This window comes from Cherax quadricarinatus, unplaced genomic scaffold (assembly GCF_038502225.1).
Source record: "Cherax quadricarinatus isolate ZL_2023a unplaced genomic scaffold, ASM3850222v1 Contig2792, whole genome shotgun sequence".
Classification (NCBI taxonomy): Eukaryota; Metazoa; Arthropoda; class Malacostraca; order Decapoda; family Parastacidae; genus Cherax; species Cherax quadricarinatus.
Window position 1 is genome coordinate 1 of NW_027197818.1, and position 24,136 is coordinate 24,136.

The following is a 24,136-nucleotide window of genomic DNA, read 5'->3' on the forward strand; positions in this document are numbered from 1 at the left end:
AGTCTTGTCCGGAGTTGAAAGCAATTGCGAAACAATAATACTGGGCGACTTCAATATCTGTTTTCAGCAACAAAATAACGGGCTATGCAAAAGGTATAAGCAAATTCTAGGATTAAATAGCTACACCCAACTAATTAATAAACCAACCCGGATCACACAGTTCTCAGCCACCCTAATTGACCACATACTTTGCAACCGCGCTGAGAACATTAGTCAGTCAGGCGTCATTACCACAGGTCTTAGTGATCATTTCATCATTTACTGCACCAGGAAAATCACTAGGGATAGGATAGGCCTACACAGGACAATAAAAATGAGGTCAACTAGAAACTACAGTAAAGAAACACTGGTAAATAGGCTACACAATTGTGACTGGACAGAGATAACAAGTTGCACGGACGTAAACGATGCCTGGGAAAAATTCAAAACAATGTTCACTACCATTCTTAATAATATTGCACCAGTTAAAGAGGTTAGGATTAAACGAAGAACTGAACCCTGGATGACTACTGAGATATTAGATAATATGAAATTCAGAGACCAGCTGCTAAAAAGATTTAAAGCAAACAGACAGGATATTGCAGCACTAAATGAATTCCAAAGGGTGAGGAACAGAGTACAGAGGCTTATAAAAGGAGCAAAGGCAAAGCACTATTGCTCAAAAATTGAAGAATATAAGCATAACCCCAGAAAGCTCTGGCAACAACTAAAACAGTTGGGGTATAGCCATAAGCCAGTAGATAGGTCTAACATAGTACTCACTATCGATAATGAGGTATGCCACGAAACATCTAAGGTGGCAAATTGCTTTAATTCCTACTACACATCTGTTGCATCAACACTAGTAAGTAAACTACCAGCTGCATCAAATACCTTTAACACAGACTCTGATAAGTTTCAAACATACTATACCAATAAAGGGGTAACCCCAAACAGTTGTCAACTAGTAAGTGTATCTCATGACTTCATTCAAAAAGAACTAAGCAGGTTAAACCCAACTAAGAGCACAGGCCCTGATAACATCCCGTCTAAGTTCCTAAAAGATGGTGCTTCTGAACTGTCAATCCCTATTGCTCACATAATAAATCTATCAATCACCACTAATACCGTACCGGAGGGGTTCAAGGAGGCCAGAGTTACTCCTATCTTCAAGAAAAATAATAGGTCTGATGTAAGCAACTATAGACCTGTTAGTATACTCAGTATAATATCTAAAATTCTGGAGAGGGCGGTGTATTCTCAAGTAGTTAAGTACCTTAATGACAACAGCATTCTCCATAGCTATCAATCGGGCTTTAGAAGATCCTACTCAACCGATACCTCCCTTATTAATCTGATGGATTACCTGAGAACTGAAATGTCAAAAGGGAACCTCATAGGTATGGTAACCTTAGACCTGCAAAAGGCCTTCGATACTGTCAACCACAATATATTATGTAAGAAACTTCAAGCTATCGGTATAGGTTCTGTAGACTGGTTTAAGTCCTACCTTAGCAACAGGAGACAAATAGTCAAAATCAACAAAACGGAATCAGAACCCCTGCCGATAACATGTGGAGTTCCCCAAGGTAGTATTCTGGGTCCCTTACTATTCTTATGTTATGTCAATGATATGCCTATCAGTGTCAAGTGCAAACTCCTACTGTATGCAGATGACAGTGCTCTGTTAGTGACAGGTAAAGACCCACAAGATATTGCTAATGTTTTAACACTGGAACTGGAGTCCTGCAGCAAATGGTTAGTAGACAACAAACTATCATTACACCTAGGGAAAACTGAAGCCATTCTCTTTGGAACGAAACATAAACTGAGAAGGGTAAATAATTTTAATGTTCAGTGTAATGGGGAGTCCATCACTTTGGTTTCATCAGTTAAATATCTGGGAATCCCCTTTGACCCATGCATGTCAGGAGAATTGATAGGGAACAGTGTAGTAAAGAAAGCGAATGCCAGGCTGAAGTTCCTGTATAGACAAGCACAGTGTCTACCTACTGAGGCTCGCAGGACCCTATGTCTAGCCCTTATACAATGCCATATGGATTACGCTTGCTCTTCTTGGTACTCTGCCTTGACAAAAAAACTGAAAGATAGACTGCAAATCACCCAGAACAAAATCGTAAGATTCATCCTGGGGCTGGGACCAAGAGAACATGTAGGCCAGGATGAATTACAGCAGTTGGATATGCTGAATGTTGAAGACAGAGTAAAACAACTGAAGCTAAATCATGTTTATAAAATTGCTCACGAACAGTGTCCAGAATATCTTGCTGTCAATTTTGTCAAGGTTGGGAACCAAAGCAATCATAGTACTAGGGGGAGAGAGCACAACTTTGTAGTACCCACAGTCAGTGGCCAGGCTTCAAACACCTTTTATTGTACAGCAATAAAGGAATGGAACAGACTACCCACAAATGTCAAGGCCAGTCATAGCTTGAACCAGTTCAAGAAGACTGCCAAAAAGTGTCTGATGAATGAAGCAACAGAAAGGGAGGGGAATGATTTTCTATTTTTTAGCTAAAATACGTGTAAATTTTACCTTATCCCTAGTAATGACCCTCGTATTGTAGATAGTCGTAATGACCCTCGGGTAGTAGATAGTCTTAATGACCCTCGTATTGTAGATAGTCTTAATGACCCTCGTGTAGTAGATAGTCTTTTTAGTATGATAATAAGATGTTATCTTCATTATAGAATAATAAGAAAATATTATAACCTTTATATTATAATAATAAGGTAAAAGGACCCCAATGGAAATAAGTCACTCTGTCTGACTTTTTTGGGTTATCCTAGGTTCTCTACACATATGCTGCTATGTATGATAATTCTATGTAACTGTATTGTGTATACCTGAATAAATTTACTTACTTACTTACTTACTTTAGTGTATCGGTCTGTAGTTCTTTGCTGTTGCTTTACTGCCCCCTTTGTGGAGTGGGGCTATGTCTGTTGTTTTTAGTAACTGTGGGACGACCCCCGTGTCCATGCTCCCTCTCCGTAGGATGGAAAAGGCTCGTGATAGGGGCTTCTTGCAGTTCTTGATGAACACGGAGTTCCATGAGTCTGGCCCTGGGGCAGAGTGCATGAGCATGTCATTTATCGCTTGTTCGAAGTCATTTGGTGTCAGGATAACATCGGATAGGCTTATATTAACCAAATTTTGTGGCTCTCATAAAAAATTCATTTTGATCTTCGACTCTCAGTCTGGTTAGCGGCTTGCTAAAAACTGAGTCATATTGGGACTTGAGTAGCTCACTCATTTCCTTGCTGTCATCTGTGTAGGACCCATCTTGTTTAAGTAGGGGCCCAATACTGACGTTGTTCTCGACTTTGATTTGGCATAGGAGAAGAAATACTTTGGGTTTCTTTCGATTTCATTTATGGCTTTTAGTTCTTCCCGCGATTCCTGACTCCTATAAGATTCCTTTAGCTTAAGTTCGCTGCTTGCTATTTCTCTGACCAGTGTCTCCCTACGCATTTCAGATATATTGGCCTCTTTTAGCCGCTCTGTTATTCTTTTCCGTCGTCTGTAAAGGCGACGGAATAAGCCTTGTGCATACATCGAGTGCCACCAAGTTAATCTGTTCTAGGCATAAGTTGGGGTCTGTGTTGCTTAGTATATCTTCCCAGCTTATATCGGTTAGGACTTGGTTTACTTGGTCCCACTTTATGTTCTTGTTATTGAAGTTGAATTTGGTGAATACTCCCTATCCTATGTAATCTACACATATGTTGCTGTCTTTGATAATTTATGTAACTTTTTATGTGTACCTGAATGAACTTGCCTTTCTTAGGGGACTTCTGTACCAGCCTACCTCACTCTTGAACTACCTCACTCTTGAACTACCTCACTCTTGAACTACCTCACTTTTGAACTACCTCACTCTTGAACTACCACACTTTTGAACTACCCCACTTTTGAACTACCTCACTTTTGAACTACCTCACTTTTGAACTACCTCACTTTTGAACTACCTCACTTTTGAACTACCTCACTTTTGAACTACCTCACTTTTGAACTACCTCACTTTTGAACTACCTTACTCTTGAACTACCTCACTTTTGAACTACCTCACTTTTGAACTACCTCACTTTTGAACTACCTCACTTTTGAACTACCTCACTTTTGAACTACCTCACTTTTGAACTACCTCACTTTTGAACTACCTCACTTTTGAACTACCTCACTTGAACTACCTCACTTTTGAACTACCTCACTTTTGAACTACCTCACTTTTGAACTACCTCACTTTTGAACTACCTTACTTGAACTACCTCACTTTTGAACTACCTCACTTTTGAACTACCTCACTTTTGAACTACCTCACTTGAACTACCTCACTTTTGAACTACCTCACTTTTGAACTACCTCACTTTTGAACTACCTCACTTTTGAACTACCTCACTTTTGAACTACCTCACTTGAACTACCTCACTTTTGAACTACCTCACTTTTGAACTACCTCACTTTTGAACTACCTCACTTTTGAACTACCTCACTTTTGAACTACCTCACTCTTGAACTACCTCACTTTTGAACTACCTCACTTTTGAACTACCTCACTTTTGAACTACCTCACTCTTGAACTACCTCACTTTTGAACTACCTCACTTTTGAACTACCTCGCTTTTGAACTACCTCACTTTTGAACTACCTCACTTTTGAACTACCTCACTTTTGAACTACCTCACTTTTGAACTACCTCACTTTTGAACTACCTCACTTTTGAACTACCTCACTTTTGAACTACCTCACTTTTGAACTACCTCACTTTTGAACTACCTCACTTTTGAACTACCTCACTTTTGAACTACCTCACTTTTGAACTACCTCACTTTTGAACTACCTCACTTGAACTACCTCACTTTTGAACTACCTCACTTTTGAACTACCTCACTTTTGAACTACCTCACTTTTGAACTACCTCACTTGAACTACCTCACTTTTGAACTACCTCACTTTTGAACTACCTCACTTTTGAACTACCTCACTTTTGAACTACCTCACTTTTGAACTACCTCACTCTTGAACTACCTCACTTTTGAACTACCTCACTTTTGAACTACCTCACTTTTGAACTACCTCACTCTTGAACTACCTCACTTTTGAACTACCTCACTTTTGAACTACCTCACTTTTGAACTACCTCACTTTTGAACTACCTCACTTTTGAACTACCTCACTTTTGAACTACCTCACTCTTGAACTACCTCACTTTTGAACTACCTCACTTTTGAACTACCTCACTTTTGAACTACCTCACTTTTGAACTACCTCACTTTTGAACTACCTCACTTTTGAACTACCTCACTTTTGAACTACCTCACTTTTGAACTACCTCACTTTTGAACTACCTCACTTTTGAACTACCTCACTTTTGAACTACCTCACTTTTGAACTACCTCACTTTTGAACTACCTCACTTTTGAACTACCTCACTTTTGAACTACCTCACTCTTGAACTACCTCACTTTTGAACTGCCTCACTTTTGAACTACCTCACTTTTGAACTACCTCACTTGAACTACCTCACTTTTGAACTACCTCACTTTTGAACTACCTCACTTTTGAACTACCTCACTTTTGAACTACCTCACTTTTGAACTACCTCACTTTTGAACTACCTCACTTGAACTACCTCACTTTTGAACTACCTCACTTTTGAACTACCTCACTTTTGAACTACCTCACTTTTGAACTACCTCACTCTTGAACTACCTCACTTTTGAACTACCTCACTTTTGAACTACCTCACTTTTGAACTACCTCACTTTTGAACTACCTCACTTGAACTACCTCACTTTTGAACTACCTCACTTTTGAACTACCTCACTTTTGAACTACCTCACTTTTGAACTACCTCACTTTTGAACTACCTCACTCCTCCAGATGGATCGAAAAAACTGGAACCGACCTCCGCATGAATCAGATACATGATCTATGTCAAGTAAGGCAACAGCGGCACTTCTCCGCTCCATGGGATATTACCCCATTCCAAACTACCATTCCTCTATTTCCCCCCAAACTACTTCTTAAATCACAACCAAAACTTCGCCTTGAAGCCAAACATGATGCCTTAAGCTGTATTGATAACTTAGTCACACAGCACACACTCTCGCAAATTATTTACGTTGATGGTTCTGTTCACCAATGTCCTTGGCCCTCTTCTCTTTCTCCTATACATAAATGACCTACCAAATGCTTCTCAATTACTCAAACCCACACTATTTGCTGATGACACAACATACGTCTTCTCCCACCCGAGCCCAGTCACGCTAGCCAATACTGTAAATACCGAATTACAGAAAATATCTACCTGGATGAGTACTAACAAACTTACACTAAACATTGACAAAACCTACTTCATTCAGTTTGGTAACAGAGCTACAGATGTCCCTCTTAACATAATGATAAACGGATCACCTATCACAAAGCTAACAGAGGGAAAATTCTTAGGAATCCACCTTGATAATAGACTCAAATTTCATACACATATACAACAAATTTCTAAGAAAATTTCCAAGACTGTAGGCATACTATCGAAGATACGGTACTATGCTCCACAGTCAGCCCTCCTGGCCCTATATCACTCTCTTATTTACCCCTATCTCACCTATGGAATTTGTGCATGGGGCTCAACAACAAGTAACCATCTCAGACCACTAATTACCCAACAAAAGGCTGCAGTTAGAATGATAACAAATTCTCACTACAGGCAGCACACTCCACCAATATTCAATACACTCAACCTACTCACCATACAAAACATCCATACTTATTACTGCACCTATTACATACATAGAACACTCAACTCTGATATTAACCCTCCCCTCAAACATCTCCTTGCCAACCTCAACAGAACACATGACCATAACACAAGGCACAGATCACTCTTTGATATTCCTCGTGTCCATCTCACGCTATGCAAAAACTCAATGCACATAAAAGGCCCTAAAATCTGGAATTCATTACCTGTAAATATAAAAGAAACACTACCTGTTTATAAATTCAAGTCTCTTCTCAAAGATCACTTACTCACCCAAAACCAAATAAATACTGAATAACTGAACCTTATAAATTGTATATCTTAAATGTTTCTCACAATTATATCACATAAATGTTAAACCTAAAACCCAATCTAACTTTATTATTTTTTAAATACACTACCTAACAGAATACTCCATTCTACTGAATTTACAACAATGCATGCAACCATATGACCTGTCTTTGTAATACTCACTTGTGCTTTATAGTAATCAGTTTACATTAATGTTTTTCACTGATTTCATCATTGCTTAGTTAATCTTAAGTTAATTTTAAGCCAGCCCGTAATGCTATGCATAGTATAAGTGGCTTTGGCATGCTGCTCTTATCTGTATTTTTTTGTACCTCTGTAAGTGTGCTCAAATTATAAATAAATAAATAAATAAACTGGTGCAGCTGGTAGTGCTGCTGTTGTCGTACAGAGTGATGGTTCTCTTAGAGAAATTGGAGCACGCATTAATAATTGGGCCTCTACCCTTCAGACAGAACTGTTTGCCATACTCCTTGCACTCAAATGTGTCCATGTATCTAAGATTGACACTTTAATTGTAACTGATTCTCTGTCATCCATAAATGCTCTCAACTCATTAAGTATAAATTGTGGCATGCTTGTGTCAGAAGCCAGACACAGGTATGGTAAGATTGTGGACAGTGGAGTCAGAGTGCACATGCTGTGGATTCCATCTCACATTGGTCTTCAGATGCATGATAAAACTGATAAATTGGCTAAGCTGTATGCTCTCAAAGAGGGGGTAGATTGCAATCTTGGCTTGTCAGTTAGCAGTTTGCGAACAATAATAAGAAAAGAACTACAACTGAATTTTATTGACTTAAGACTCAGGGAGATTGACACCAGTGAGTCCATCTATCATCATTCTATCATGCAGGAGGAACCACATGTCTATCCTGGAGTTTACCTGGAGAGAGTTTCGGGGGTCAACGCCCCCGCGGCCCGGTCTGTGACCAGGCCTCCTGGTGGATCAGCGCCTGATCAACCAGGCTGTTGCTGCTGGCTGCACGCAAACCAACGTACGAGCCACAGCCCGGCTGATCAGGAACTGACTTTAGGTGCTTGTCCAGTGCCAGCTTGAAGACTGCCAGGGGTCTGTTGGTAATCCCCCTTATGTGTGCTGGGAGGCAGTTGAACAGTCTCGGGCCCCTGACACTTATTGTATGGTCTCTTAACGTGCTAGTGACACCCCTGCTTTTCATTGGGGGATGGTGCATCGTCTGCCAAGTCTTTTGCTTTCGTAGTGAGTGATTTTCGTGTGCAAGTTCGGTACTAGTCCCTCTAGGATTTTCCAGGTGTATATAATCATGTATCTCTCCCTCCTGCGTTCCAGGGAATACAGGTTTAGAAACCTCAAGCGCTCCCAGTAATTGAGGTGTTTTATCTCCGTTATGCGCGCCGTGAAAGTTCTCTGTACATTTTCTAGGTCGGCAATTTCACCTGCCTTGAAAGGTGCTGTTAGAGTGCAGCAATATTCCAGCCTAGATAGAACAAGTGACCTGAAGAGTGTCATCATGGGCTTGGCCTCCCTAGTTTTGAAGGTTCTCATTATCCATCCTATGGTGCATCCAACAAGATAAGCAGACTCTTGGATGTCACTACTGCCCGACTCCGGCTGGGTTACAAGTATCTTTGGCAGGTTAAATCACCACCACCAGATGTAGACCAAACGAAATGTAAACTTTGCCAGATGGACTATTGTCACACATTGCGTCATTATGTACTGGAGTGCGATCAGATTAATGAATTTAGAGACAACTCACTCAGAAATGTTCAAGAAATGGCAAAGTATTTTATCAACAGTGGTATATGTGTGTGTGTGTGTGTGTGTGTGTGTGTGTGTGTGTGTGTGTGTGTGTGTGTGACTCAATCAATATTTGCACCAATAACTCATTACAGTTGTGACCGGGTGTGGAAGTGTGAATTGCTCAGTACTCTATAATTTGTTCATGATTGTAGCCATGTATAAACGTAAGTAACCATTCTTACAGGATTCATTACCTTTGTAACTTGTGAGTTCATTACCTTTGTACCTAGTTCAGCTATCAAAATTTTGGGGGGGGGTACCTCCAGTCCCTGGACACATTAAATACCTCTGTAATCTGTAAATACCTTTGTAACTTGTCATGATTGTGACCAGACCTACCTGGAGTTCATTACCTTTGTAAATTGTGACTTCATTACCTTTGTAAATTGTGAGTTCATTACCTTTGTAACTTGCTCAGCTATCAAAACTTTGAGGCCCAGTCCCTGGACCCATTATGTACCTCTGTAATCTTTTGACTACCGCCCACAGGATGGGTATGGGGTGCATAATGAAGATATTAAACTAACGAGCTTTATAAGGCGTAAATAACAAAAAAGGCACAATACCGTGACTGGAACGATACACAAATAACCCGCACATAGAAGAGAGGAGCTTACGACGACGTAAATGGTCCAAGTCGGACCGAAACGTCGTCGTAAGCTCTTCTTTTCTACGTGCGGGTTGTGTTTCATAAGGCGTAAGCTGTCAACGGCCCTTAAAACCCCCAACAAGACGCTCGGAAAGATATTGTTCGGATAATTAACCCTGAGGGTCAGTACCTCAGGGTAACTCAGTAATGATAAATGGTCAACTTTATTTCTACAAGCATAATTCACAAATAAATAGGAATAAGTGACATTATTGACATAGTTTATAGAAAACCCCTGGTTATACGGAGGGTATCGGTTGTATTTTATTTTTCATTTTTATTTTTTCTTGGAGGATATAGTACACAATATTAGTAGGACCTTAAATATAGAGACAAATTACAGGTTAATTCATAAAAAAATGAGAATATGAAAATATAACTGCCTAGTTAAGCAGAATAAGTGGTACTTGCAGCATGTGTAGATTACCCAGGATAACCCAAAAATGTCAAAGTAACTTATTTCCAGCACCTCTGTAATCTTTTGACTACCGCCCACAGGATGGATATGGGGTGCATAATAAACATATTAAACTAAAAACTTCCAGCAGGTTAAGTTAGTAAGTTTATTTATGCACAGGTACACATATGTAGTTATAATACATAGTGTAAATTTCGTAGGATAACTTAAAAAAAAGTCAGTGGCTGTTTTATCATACGATATTTCTGTCAAGGTCACACATAAGGAGGTGCTTTTTAACAGTAGCGTTGTAGTGGTTGGCAGATCAAGAACTTATGGAATAGAATTTTCAGGCAGAGAATTCCAGATTTTAGGGCCGTTTATACGCATTTAGTTTTTGTACAGATTAAGTCAAACACGGGGGATATCAATGAGATTTGTGTCTTGTATCATGTCTATGAGTTCCGTTGCAACCATCACGGAAAAGTTTCAGAGGAGGGTTTATATTTGGTTTGACTCTCCTGTAAATATAGCATGCACAGTAGTATCAGTGAACAATATGTATATTGAGTAAATATAAAATTTTTGAAGAACGGGGCGTTGTCTAGTACAAAATTGGGTGATAAGATCGCTCTTTCACCCTCTTTTTTTTTGTTGAATTATTTTTTATTTTGAATGATTTGCTTTGGTAGATCCCCAGGTACAGATACCATACATGAGGTCAGGTATTTCCAGAGGGAGGCTTTAAAAATCCTCTCCTCGCAGGATGCTACGTACACAAATCGCCTAACTCCCAAGTATATACTGCTCAAAATTCAAATTCAGAGTTCAAAAATTTATTTCCACATGTCCAAAAAATTATTTCCACATAATACATTGTTTCTATGGAAATGGATGACACTTGATCACACATGTAGAAAGCCCATGGTTATGCAGAGCATTTCTGGCCAGCTAGGTGAAGAGGGGCAGCAGGTGTCTGGCTCTTTTTTTGGGGTTATCTTAATTATTATAATCAAAAAGAAGCGCTAAGCCACAAGGGCTATACAGCGCCAGGGGTTATCTTAAGTAATTTACATTATATGATAAATGTATTTGTGCTTAAATAAAGTTTCTGAAACATGTTCGACGTGTCCACTCGTAACGGGAATCGAACCGAAATGCCCCGGCATGATAGTGACTTTCTTTGTACTTAGCAAACCAAAGTTGTAATTACACATTGTAACCTTTACAAAGAAATATAATCTTTATTCTTTTATTCATTATTCACTCTCAGTGTGAGGTGAGGTGACGTTACCAACTGAACCACGAGAAGTGCTTCAGATATGATCAGACTTAAAGACATGACTGATAACCATGGCTGTGTAATCACAAGATAATTATTACAGAGGGCACCACAGTAGACTTGGTCCACATGTGACAACACAACACATCCCTATAGCCATTGTAAGTTTTTATTTAGGCCTCATAATTTGAAACTTTTGCAATGATTTGATTTAATAAATCATGCAACAGTTTACGGTTTCTACTCGTTAAAATTCGCCCATTAATTACAGTTTCAGTATTAAAATATTTTTAACAGTAGAGATGGTACTTTGTAGTATAAATATTTGATAAAAAGCTTAGCCAAACCAAACACAAACTTCACTAAATCCACCTACCCTAACCTAGAAAAGCCTAAACGTAACTTAAAAACACGAGAAGTTACACTGCTGAAGGCCTACTGGCCCATGCTAGGTAAGTCGAACTCGCATCCACCCCACATCCACTATTGTAAGTTTATTTAGGCACAGGTACACATAAGTACAATTATCATACATACTCTGGAGTATACCTGGAGAGGGCTTCGGGGGTCAACGCCCCCGAAATTTGCTTAGTATATCTGGTATCTTATTTTCATTAATAAGATATCTTGACATGTCACATAGGTTATTATACTGTCTATCTCTGTATTCCTCAATAAGTGGACAATTAAGCACATAGTGTTTACCTGGAGTTTACCTGGAGAGAGTTTCGGGGGTCAACGCCCCCGCGGCCCGGTCTGTGACCAGGCCTCCTGGTGGATCAGCGCCTGATCAACCAGGCTGTTGCTGCTGGCTGCACGCAAACCAACGTACGAGCCACAGCCCGGCTGATCAAGACAGTGACCATATGCCTGATCACATAATTTACATTTAGTTTGATCATCATCTGTGTGTCTCCCAAACTGCCAGAAGTACTTGTAACCAAGCCTGAGCTCTGGTGGCCTGGTGGTTAACGCTCTCGCTTCCCACGGCGAGGGTCTGGGTTCGATTCCCAGCCAGAGTAGAAACATTGGACGTGTTTCTTTCCACCTGTTGTCTATGTTCCCCATCAGTAAAATGGGTACCTGGGTGTTAGTCGACTGGTGTGGGTCGCATCCTGGGACACTGACCTAATTTGCCCGAAATGCAGAGCATAACAAGGGAGTTTCTATATAGTAGTATGTCATTGTTGTCAGCTAGGACTGTATACCTTGTACATGTACTTGTAGTAAATAAAGATATTATTATTATTATTATTATTACAACATTAGTCAGTCTGTTCACATTGCAAGTTGCTCCATAAACATATTTATCTACGTTCATGTTATCATAATGGGTTATAGATCTACTCAGGCTTCTAACTGCATTCCTATAACAATCATTTTCATTATTTACTTCTCTCCTAATATTATTCCTAATGCTAGACACAGTTATACTAAAGTTATATTCTACATTCTCCTTCTGGGTACTCTTCTTGGCTAACATATCAACTTTATCATGAAGGAGTAATCCAATGTGTGATGGGATCCATAGCAATTGTACATTAATTCCTTTGTCCCTAATTTTTGAGTATCTATACCTGGCTTCTCCAATGAGCATGTTATTGGAGTCATTATATGAGTCAAGAGCCTTCAATGATGACATAGAATTAGTAATGATGATAGAGTCAAGCTCAGTGTCATAGGTTAGCTTTAGCACCATTAGGATTGCAAACAATTCAGTTTGCAGTGTAGACGCCCAGTTGTTAATTCTTATGCCTAACTCAACAAATTTATTATCGTTTTTAACAAGGGAGGTGGCAACAAGAGCAGATGCAGCCCTGCCAGAAGACTCCTGTTTAGATCCATCAGTGTATATAACTTGTGATAACTTATTACTACCAGCTAGGTGAGAAATTTATTCTTGAGCAGTTGCTCTAACAAGAGATATAAGGAAGGGATTACTAGCAATGAGCTTCTTGCAGGTATGTGATATTAAATGAACATAGGAGAGAACAAGCTATTTGGAGAGAATCATTATAGGCTTGGCATCCATAGTTTTGAAGGTTCTCATTATCCATCATATCATTTTCCTAGCAGATGTAGATACATTGTTAGCTTTGAAAGTGAGATCCTCTGACATTATCACTCCTAGGTCCTTCACAATAGTTTTTCGCTCAATTGTGTAGTTGGAATTTGTTTTATACTTCGATATAGTTTTAATTTCTTCAAGTTTTCCGTATCGGAGTAATTGAATTTTTTTTTCTTCATTGAACTTCATGTTTTTCACGGCCCACTTAAAGATTTTGGTTGATGTCCACCTGGAGTCTTGCAGTGTCTTCCATGGAGGACACTGTCTTGCAGATTTGGGTGTCATCCCCAAAGGAAGCCACGGTGCTGTGGCTTACATATGTGTCAAGAATGAGGATGAGGACCAGGATGGGGGGCTAGTACTGTGCCTTGTGGAACAGCTTTTCACTGTAAATTTCTAGGATATACCAAAAAATGTCAGACAAAGTGACTTATTTCCATTGGTATCCTAGAGTTCCACTCATCTACATCTCTATTGCCAGACCAGTACTTAGGAAAACCCAGTAGTCAAACATTGTCATGTACATTGAGGTCTCCTCATTCCTATAGATTTTTCAGGGTCCATTCAAGGGGGTTGCTTCAATGTCAGAGGAAGATTTTTGACCCAACGTCTTGGTTCTACCCTTCCCTCCCTTGGATCAGACCTAAGATTTTTGTTTGGACTTTTAACCCGGAGGGTTAGCCATCCAGGATAACCCATTGGGTTCCTTTAATCTTGCTCCCAGGATGCAACCCACACAATTTGACTAATACCCAGGTATCTATTTATTGCTAGGTGAACAGGGACAGCAGGTGTAAGGACACACACCTAATGTTTGCACCCAACTGGGGATCGAACCATGAACACTCAGTGTGTGAGGCGAGAGCGTTGCCTACCAGCCCCTAGGACACCCTAATTACATCTCATTCCCAAGGGCTGTATGATCCCTGTTGGTTTAGCAATTCCCCATTAATATACTATTTTCAACAAAATTTGTTATCAACAAATTTTGTTGAAAATAAGAAAAAGTTTTGGAGTGAGATTAACAAGTTAAGAAAGCCTAGAGAACAAATGGATTTGTCAGTTAAAAATAGGAGAGGAGAGTTATTAAATGGAGAGTTAGAGGTATTGGGAAGATGGAGGGAATATTTTGAGGAATTGTTAAATGTTGATGAAGATAGGGAAGCTGTGATTTCGTGTATAGGGCAAGGAGGAATAACATCTTGTAGGAGTGAGGAAGAGCCAGTTGTGAGTGTGGGAGAAGTTCGTGAGGCAGTAGGTAAAATGAAAGGGGGTAAGGCAGCCAGGATTGATGGGATAAAGATAGAAATGTTAAAAGCAGGTGGGGATATAGTTTTGGAGTGGTTGGTGCAATTATTTAATAAATGTATGGAAGAGGGTAAGGTACCTAGGGATTGGCAGAGAGCATGCATAGTTCCTTTGTATAAAGGCAAAGGGGATAAAAGAGAGTGCAAAAATTATAGGGGGATAAGTCTGTTGAGTGTACCTGGTAAAGTGTATGGTAGAGTTATAATTGAAAGAATTAAGAGTAAGACGGAGAATAGGATAGCAGATGAACAAGGAGGCTTTAGGAAAGGTAGGGGGTGTGTGGACCAGGTGTTTACAGTGAAACATATAAGTGAACAGTATTTAGATAAGGCTAAAGAGGTCTTTGTGGCATTTATGGATTTGGAAAAGGCATATGACAGGGTGGATAGGGGGGCAATGTGGCAGATGTTGCAAGTGTATGGTGTAGGAGGTAGGTTACTGAAAGCAGTGAAGAGTTTTTACGAGGATAGTGAGGCTCAAGTTAGAGTATGTAGGAAAGAGGGAAATTTTTTCCCAGTAAAAGTAGGCCTTAGACAAGGATGTGTGATGTCACCGTGGTTGTTTAATATATTTATAGATGGGGTTGTAAGAGAAGTAAATGCGAGGGTCTTGGCAAGAGGCGCGGAGTTAAAAGATAAAGAATCACACACAAAGTGGGAGTTGTCACAGCTGCTCTTTGCTGATGACACTGTGCTCTTGGGAGATTCTGAAGAGAAGCTGCAGAGATTGGTGGATGAATTTGGTAGGGTGTGCAAAAGAAGAAAATTAAAGGTGAATACAGGAAAGAGTAAGGTTATGAGGATAACAAAAAGATTAGGTGATGAAAGATTGAATATCAGATTGGAGGGAGAGAGTATGGAGGAGGTGAACGTATTCAGATATTTGGGAGTGGACGTGTCAGCGGATGGGTCTATGAAAGATGAGGTGAATCATAGAATTGATGAGGGAAAAAGAGTGAGTGGTGCACTTAGGAGTCTGTGGAGACAAAGAACTTTGTCCTTGGAGGCAAAGAGGGGAATGTATGAGAGTATAGTTTTACCAACGCTCTTATATGGGTGTGAAGCGTGGGTGATGAATGTTGCAGCGAGGAGAAGGCTGGAGGCAGTGGAGATGTCATGTCTGAGGGCAATGTGTGGTGTGAATATAATGCAGAGAATTCGTAGTTTGGAAGTTAGGAGGAGGTGCGGGATTACCAAAACTGTTGTCCAGAGGGCTGAGGAAGGGTTGTTGAGGTGGTTCGGACATGTAGAGAGAATGGAGCGAAACAGAATGACTTCAAGAGTGTATCAGTCTGTAGTGGAAGGAAGGCGGGGTAGGGGTCGGCCTAGGAAGGGTTGGAGGGAGGGGGTAAAGGAGGTTTTGTGTGCGAGGGGCTTGGACTTCCAGCAGGCATGCGTGAGCGTGTTTGATAGGAGTGAATGGAGACAAATGGTTTTTAATACTTGACGTGCTGTTGGAGTGTGAGCAAAGTAACATTTATGAAGGGATTCAGGGAAACCAGCAGGCCGGACTTGAGTCCTGGAGATGGGAAGTACAGTGCCTGCACTCTGAAGGAGGGGTGTTAATGTTGCAGTTTAAAAACTGTAGTGTAAAGCACCCTTCTGGCAAGACAGTGATGGAGTGAATGATGGTGAAAGTTTTTCTTTTTCGGGCCACCCTGCCTTGGTGGGAATCGGCCAGTGTGATAATAAAAAAAAAAAAAAATTAATACATTACTTTTTTCCAGGGTTTTATGGTATTTATGAGCATACCTTTACATTTCTTTAGGCCATGGAATATTATTCCATATAGACCTCAAATGGGACAAAGAACCTGATGAGGGATGGAATTTAATTCAGATTGAAAGTACAGTATAGTATTACCTTTCTCCAAAACAAGGCTTTAATTCATCACCAAAAAGCAGTGACATGGCTTGGTCCAGTATTGAAACCAGGCTTTTTTTGTAAGATTTTTGTAGGATAAAGACATGTATAGGTATCCCTTGGTGCCCTGAGGCTTATAACATAATGCTTTGTTGACAGTGCTCTTGCCTCACACACTAAGTGTCCATGGTTCAATCCCTGGCATGGGTGGAAATGTTGGGGATGTTTCCTAATACCTACTATCCCTAGTCACCTAAAAGAAAGTAGTTATCCAGGTGTTAGTCATCTGGTGTGGGTTGCATCCTAGGGGACAAGAGTGAAGGACCCCAGTGGAAATAAAACAGAGTCCTCGCTGACACACTGATTTTCCTGGGTTATCCTAGATGGGTAACACCTGAGGTTAAAAATCTGAACAAGACGAAGAACAATAACAACAATAATCTTTATTTCTACAAGCACATGATATAAGTGATACAGACCTAACAGACATTGGTATACTCTATAGAAAGCCCCTTGGTATCTAGAGCACTTTGAGCATCTTAGGTTAATCTTGTTCCCTAGGATATAACCCACAACAGTCAGCTAGCACCCAGGTGAACTGGGGCAAGAGATGTAAGGGAACATGCCCACTGTTTCACTGTGTGTGAGCTGAGGACATTACCAACCAAGCTAAAGAGCTACCTACAGTACTGTAGCAACTTATTACTTTAAATTGTTAATTTTCTCGTCCAGTCAAAATATCAGACAAATGATATTTTCTTAGTTTAGGATGCATAAACCTATAAAAATTTGTGGTTAATATTTAGTTTAGGGGCTGGTCTGAACTAACCTTTCATTATACGTATTTAAATTTTTAAGCACTTTTATCACATCCCGAGAAAAATGCCGGGTTCTGTCCCCGCCTGTGGTAAGGTTTAATGGTTATTTGTTTGTTCAGGAGATACTAGCCACAAAAATACTTTTTATGAGGAAGACTGTATTTCCTGGCATGTACTTCTGAAGGGATACAGAAACAGGGCTTAGGAACAAAGGGTGCTGGAAAATGGGTGCTGCACCCAATATGCTGTACATGCTGGCAGTTATAGGTTTTGCAGAGTATACTTAACCAAAATTGATAAATGTAGTGAATCTAACTAAAGCAAATATATATATTTTGATGTTTCATGTTTGTTTAATACTGTGTGCATATACATACTGTATACATGTATATATGTAAGTATTACATACACTTAATCTAAACATACAGGTCTAGGTGTGTCCAGGGACTATGGCCAATCGCTTCTTTGAGGGTGCAGCTCATGCCGCTGCTTATGCTAAGTTTAGACCCCAGACTCCTGCTTCTGTTGTTGATCGAATCTGTTCCTTCCTCAAAGAAAAGGTGAAAACTTATGTTTAAGTTTTATTTTCAGATGTAGGAAGAATGATTTGAATAATTGTATTGAAAGTTAAATGTTCCACCATTTCCAAAATTAGTCTTTAATTTGAATGAAGGTTCTTAAATAATAAGTAAGACTTTGATGTGATTATAACACTTCAATCACTTGGTGGAAAAAAGCATGTTATGTTTTTGGTAAAAAACAATCTGATGTGTGGGTTAAGTTAAACAGAGTAAGGGGCTGGCATAGAGCAAGTTTGGCCAGGTCTTGACTCATGAACTACCTGTAACTCATTTCCTCATCCAGTGTGGCTCATTGTGACAATATCCAGAGCAGGAAGCAGACATGGATAGCATCTGCGCCATGTTGAATGAGCAAATATGAAGCACTGAGCCGTAGCTTGTCTTCATTTGGTATAAAGAATTATCCAGATCTTGTTGCCTTGTTAAAAAAAAAATTGGATAGATCTGCAGTATTGTATTGCATTATTTGTTTTGACTTTTATTATTTGCAAGAAACTAGGAAATAGACCTAAATATGCAGTATGTATTTCCATAGTATCACTGATGACTAAGACACGCTCAACATCTGTATCTTATTCATCAGCTTGTCAATATTATATACAGTATTGTGAAGGTGGCATTCTGGAAGAAGCTTGTGGATGAAGAATTCACTTACGTATGTTGAATTTCTGTTTTAGTGGGAATTGAGGGGATGCATTACAGACCTTGTGCCTAAACACAGTACATGTACTGTACTGCATAAGTGTAATTTTTTGTAGAATTTTGGGTCTTTCTCACTTGTAGTTACTGGTGATTGACTGTTGATTCAAAGAATTGGAGCTAACCTCCTTTTCCACCCATTCCACAAGTGCTGTGTGGTTCTATGGGTTTGGTACTTCCCCCGTCATTATAATTATAATCACTCACTTCTCTTGTGACTCTAGAGAATCTTTCTTTGAATATCAAACACTTCCCTTACTCTCCTGTTAAGATTTTGTACTGGAGAAATTGTTGCATAATAGTATGAGGTTCATATCATATCTTTGGTGTTGTAGTCAAGATATATGATATGATAAAGTACTTCTAGTCAGACAAGTGGTACAGTTGTTATTACTGACATTGACAGCCACCAAAATATAAGTTCACTGTTTGGAGCATCTTCAGAATTTAGCAATTTTGCCAATTTCACTCAAATTTCAAAAGATGCCAATTTCCGAATAGGGTCCAGAATAAACAAGAAAGACATTCTGGCACTAAAATGACATTTCCTCTAGTCATTAGTCATGTCTCAAGGCCCCTCTTATATTCTTTTGCTTTCCACTTTGAATTTTTATTTTCACAAAAAATATAAGATTTACTGTTATGCAGACTACTGCATTAGTGCAAAAAATGGTATAAATATTATTGGTGCACTTGTGAAAGAATATTAGACTCACCAGTTGACGTGTATTGCACGCTTGGCACGATTTGTTTACTTTTGAAGTTTGGTAAAAATCGAACATTTCTGCTACTTTGAGCTCAATTTCAAGGTACCTTTCTTTGTAAAACCAGTCAAAATCATCTCAATTTCTGTAATATGTCTTCCATTCTATAAAATGAGACCAAGAAAACTAGAATACAACAATAAATACCATACGAAAATACACTGCAAAGTCGCTGATTTATTCAAAAAAAATGGTCAAAGTTTTTTTTTTCTCATTATGCACTGTGTGCTGCAGGATTTTTTTTAGACTGTGCACACTGACCACATAGACCCATTCTTTCATATGAAGGCCTACCAGCTTTCTCCCACTAGATTTGAGGCCGCTAGAATTTTAAAGAGCCTTAAGAATTAATTGGACTTAGTTCACTCTATAAACAATTATGTACTGCTGCTTAAGTAATTCCAGAAAAATAAACAATAATATATGTTCTCAATATTAACACATTTATTATGTATACATGAGGGAGGAGGTATTGTAGTCATTTGTATTGTTAATATTTCAGTATGAAGGATCTCTGAGAGCTGCTGCTGATGTTGGCTGTGGTTCGGGTCAGAGTACACAGATCTTGAGTCCTCACTTTACCTCTGTTACGGGTCTTGATGTTTCTCCAGCTCAGACTTCTGAGGCCATTAAACTAAATACAAAACCAAATGTCTCCTTTGTGTGAGTATAAATGATTTCTTTCAAGTACTGTACAGTACTTTATTACATTTTAATTAGAAATTGTAATGCATTTACTAAAAGTATTACAAGATGAAATTGATCATCTCAACTCTGTTTCCTTCACTGATGAGGCATCTGTCAGGAAAGGATGGAAAAGGAGGACAGAGTGTGGCTGCTGAGTACCTTCCATATTCTGTCACTGAAAACTAGTAACACTATTCACTAATAAAACATCCGAAATAGTATTTTAGCCATTTCATAGACCAGGTTTAAGTATTCACCCCTGGATCAAGGAACCTTTTAAGATAATTAACAATGATAAAATAGTCAACAACAATAAAAATAATCAGTTATCAGTAATAATCAAATACTCAGTAATATTTTTTATTTGTTTTTTATTAACACATCGGCTGATTCCCACGAAGGCAGGGTGGCCTGAAAAAGAAAAACTTTCATCATCATTCACTCCATCACTGTCTTTCCAGAGGGGTGCTTTACACTACAGTTATAAAACTGCAACATTAACACCCCTCCTTCAGAGTGTAGACACTGTACTTCCCATTTCCAGGACTCAAGTCTGGCCTGCTGATTTCCCTGAATCCCTTCATAAATGTTACTTTGCTTACACTCCAACAGCATGTCAAGTATTAAAAACCATTTGTCTCCATTCACTCCTATCAAATACGCTCATGCATGCTTGCTTGCTGGAAGTCCAAGCCCCTCGCACACAAAATCTCCTTTACCCCCTCTCCAACCCTTCCTAGGCCAACCATTACCCCGCCTTCCTTCCACTACAGATTTATACACTCTCGAAGTCATTCTGTTTTCCATTCTCTCTACATGTCCGAACCACCTCAACAACCCCTCCTCAGCCCTCTGGATAGTAGTTTTGGTAATCCCACACCTTCTCCTAATTTCCGAACTATGAATTCTCTGCATTATATTCACACCACATGCCCTCAGACATGACATCTCCACTGCCTCCAGCCTTTTCCTCGTTGCAACATTCATCACCCATGCTTCACACCCATACAAGAGTGTTGTTACCACTATACTCTCATACATTCCCCTTTTACCTTCCACGGACAAAGTCCTTTGTCTCCACAGACTCCTAAGTGCACCACTCACCCTTCTCTCCTCATCAATTCTGTGATTCACCTCATCCTTCATAGACCCATCTGCTGACACGTTCACTCCCTAAATATCTGAATACATTCACCTCCTCCATACTCTCTCCCTCCAATCTGATATCCAGTCTTTCATCACCTAATCTTTTTATCCTCATAACCTTACTCTTTCCTATATTCACTTTTAATTTTCTTTTTTTACATCCCTTTCCAAATTCATTCACCAACCTCTGCAACTTCTCTTCAGAATCTCCCAAAAGCATCATGTCATCAGCAGTAATAATCAGCAATAATCCATTCTCCTGTAAACATCACTCAGTAGTCTGGACCAATATACTAACCTGCAGACAATCTCATATAGTGACTGCATTTGTAACTGGGTAATTCTGGAGGTTGTCAAGCATTCTTTGGTCATCAGCATTAGTTTACTTTGCTGTAACTTGTCATTCTACCTCTTGTGCCAATGATATACAGTTGCTCTAGAGAGTCGTTTAACTTAGTCACTCGCTTTTATTGCTTGTACATTTATATGAGAATTTTTTTATCAGTTGTCTATGTTTTATTTTTCCTTTTTCAGGAAATCTTCTTACTCACTGAATATTGATTTTAGCATCCATAATTGTACCAAACCTCAATTCTATTTGTGTAAAAAAATTATATATGTACTCCTCTATGTTCAGAGAAATATGTTTTTTTTTGGTCAGGCTTGTATAATTATTGCATCAAGATAAATTTTTTGTTCAGCATATCAAGTCACAAAGTGACTTTATAATTAATATTTTTAGTCTTAAGGTAAATCTAATGCTAAATTGTATTTTCTTTATCAAAGTTACTGTATTAAACTAATGACAGGGAATAGATCAGTTGAAATGCACTTTTCTCAAAGATTGAGATTGATATACATGTACATTAAGATCACTTGGTAAGGAATGCTCCACAAAGTTGCTTTCATCAGAATATTTTTGGACATTTGCAATCAAAACATATAGTAAATAGCAAATTATAAAAACTTTTTTTTTTTTCAACAAACTGGGTGTATCCCACCGAGGCGGGGTGGCCCAAAAAGAAAAACGAAAGTTTCTCTTTTTAAATTTAGTAATTTATACAAGAGAAGGGGTTACTAGCCCCTTGCCCCTGGCATTTTAGTCGCCTCTTACAACACGCATGGCTTACGGAGGAAGAATTCTGTTCCACTTCCCCATGGAGATAAGAGGAAATAAACAAGAACAAGAACTAGAAAGAAAATAGCAGAAAACTCAGAGGGATGTGTGTATATATATGCTTGTACATGTATGTGTAGTGTGACCTAAGTGTAAATAGAAGTAGCAAGATGTACCTGAAATCTTGCATGTTTATGAGACAGAAAGAAGGACACCAGCAATCCTACCATCATGTAAAACAATTACTGTACAGGCTTTTGTTTTACACTCACTTGGCAGAACGGTAGTGCCTTCCTGGGCGGTTGCTGTTTACTAACCTACTACCTAAATAAAAACAATTATATCCTTTTAATCTCTTTCAATCTACCAAAATGCCACACCCTTTAATGTAGAACCACAAGACCCAAATAAATATAAAAGGGGAGGTAGCTAACTTTTATTAATTGCATTCATTAGTTTGTTTGTATTGTAAACCTTTAATGATATACCAGCCTTCCAATATGCTTGCAAAACATTACAGATGTCTTTTATCTTTCACTGCTTGTCACACACTTTCTTGCATTCCTGTTAGTATCTATTATGATTCATTAAATATATTTAAATTGAAATACATTGTTGTAGTACAGTAATAATGATAATAATATCTTTATCCTAGGTAGAAGGTTGGTAGACAGCAACTGCCCAGGGAGGTACTACCGTCCTGCCAAGTGAGTGGAAAACAAAAGCCTGTAATTGTTTTACATGATGGTAGGATTGCTGGTGTCCTTTTTTTCTGTTTCATACACATGCAAGATTTGAGGTACTTCTTGCTACTTCTACTTACACTTAGGTCACACTGCACATACATGTACAAGCATATATATACATACCCCTCTGGGTTTTCTTCTATTTTCTTTCTAGTTCTTGTTCTTGTCTATTTCCTCTTATCTCCATGGGGAAGTGGAATAGAATTCTTCCTCCGTAAGCCATGCGTGTCGTAAGAGGCGATTAACCCTTTGAGGGTCGACAGGCCCTCTCCGAAACTCGTTCTCAGGGTCGGCCAAATTTAAAAAAAAAAAAATTATTTTTTCTTATGAAAAGATAGAGAATCTTTTCCCGATCATAAAGACACCAAAAGTTTGAAATTTGATAGAAAACTTACGGAATTATGCTCTCGCAAAGTTAGCGGTCTCGGCGATGTTTACGCATCGGCGATTTTGCCCACTTTGAGCCCCATTTTCGGCCAATTTCACTGTCCTAGTCGACAAAAAACATGAATATTTCGCTAGAACTCCATTTTTTCTATCGAATGGGTGCAAGAAACCACTCATTTATGAAATTCAACTATCCAGTACAGTGGTCAGAATTTAGCAATTTTGCCAATTTCACACAAATTTCAAAAGATGCCAATTTCCGAATAGGGTCCAGAATAAACAAGAAAGACATTCCTGGCACTAAAATGACATTTCCTCTAGTCATTATTCACGTCTCAAGGCCCCTCTTATATTCTTTTGCTTTCCACTTTGAATTTTTATTTTCACAAAAAATATAAGATTTACTGTTATGCAGACTACTGCATTAGTGTAAAAAATGGTATAAATATTATTGGTGCACTTGTGAAAGAATATTAGACTCACCAGTTGACGTGTATTGCACGCTTGGCACGATTTGTTTACTTTTGAAGTTTGGTAAAAATCGAACATTTCTGCTACTTTGAGCTCAATTTCAAGGCACCTTTCTTTGTAAAACCAGTCAAAATCATCTCTATTTCTGTAATATGTCTTCCATTCTATAAAATGAAACCAAGAAAACTAGAATACAACAATAAATACAATACGAAAATACACTGCAAAGTCGCTGATTTATTAAAAAAAAATGGTCAAAGTTTTTTTTTTCTCATTATGCACTGTGTGCTGCAGG

General features: G+C 38.9%; 1 protein-coding gene across 1 annotated transcript in view; it reads left to right on the top strand.

The window, feature by feature from the left end:
- Window positions 1-11,027: 11,027 nt before the first annotated feature.
- LOC128698938 (putative methyltransferase DDB_G0268948) overlaps window positions 11,028-24,136 on the top strand; it is a gene marked incomplete at its 3' end in the record, with an annotated part of 37,495 nt that continues 24,386 nt past the window's right edge. Inside the window, 3 exon segments of the mRNA XM_070081462.1 lie at window positions 11,028-11,348; window positions 17,672-17,803; window positions 19,790-19,950. Coding sequence (XP_069937563.1) covers window positions 17,693-17,803; window positions 19,790-19,950 — 272 coding nt within the window.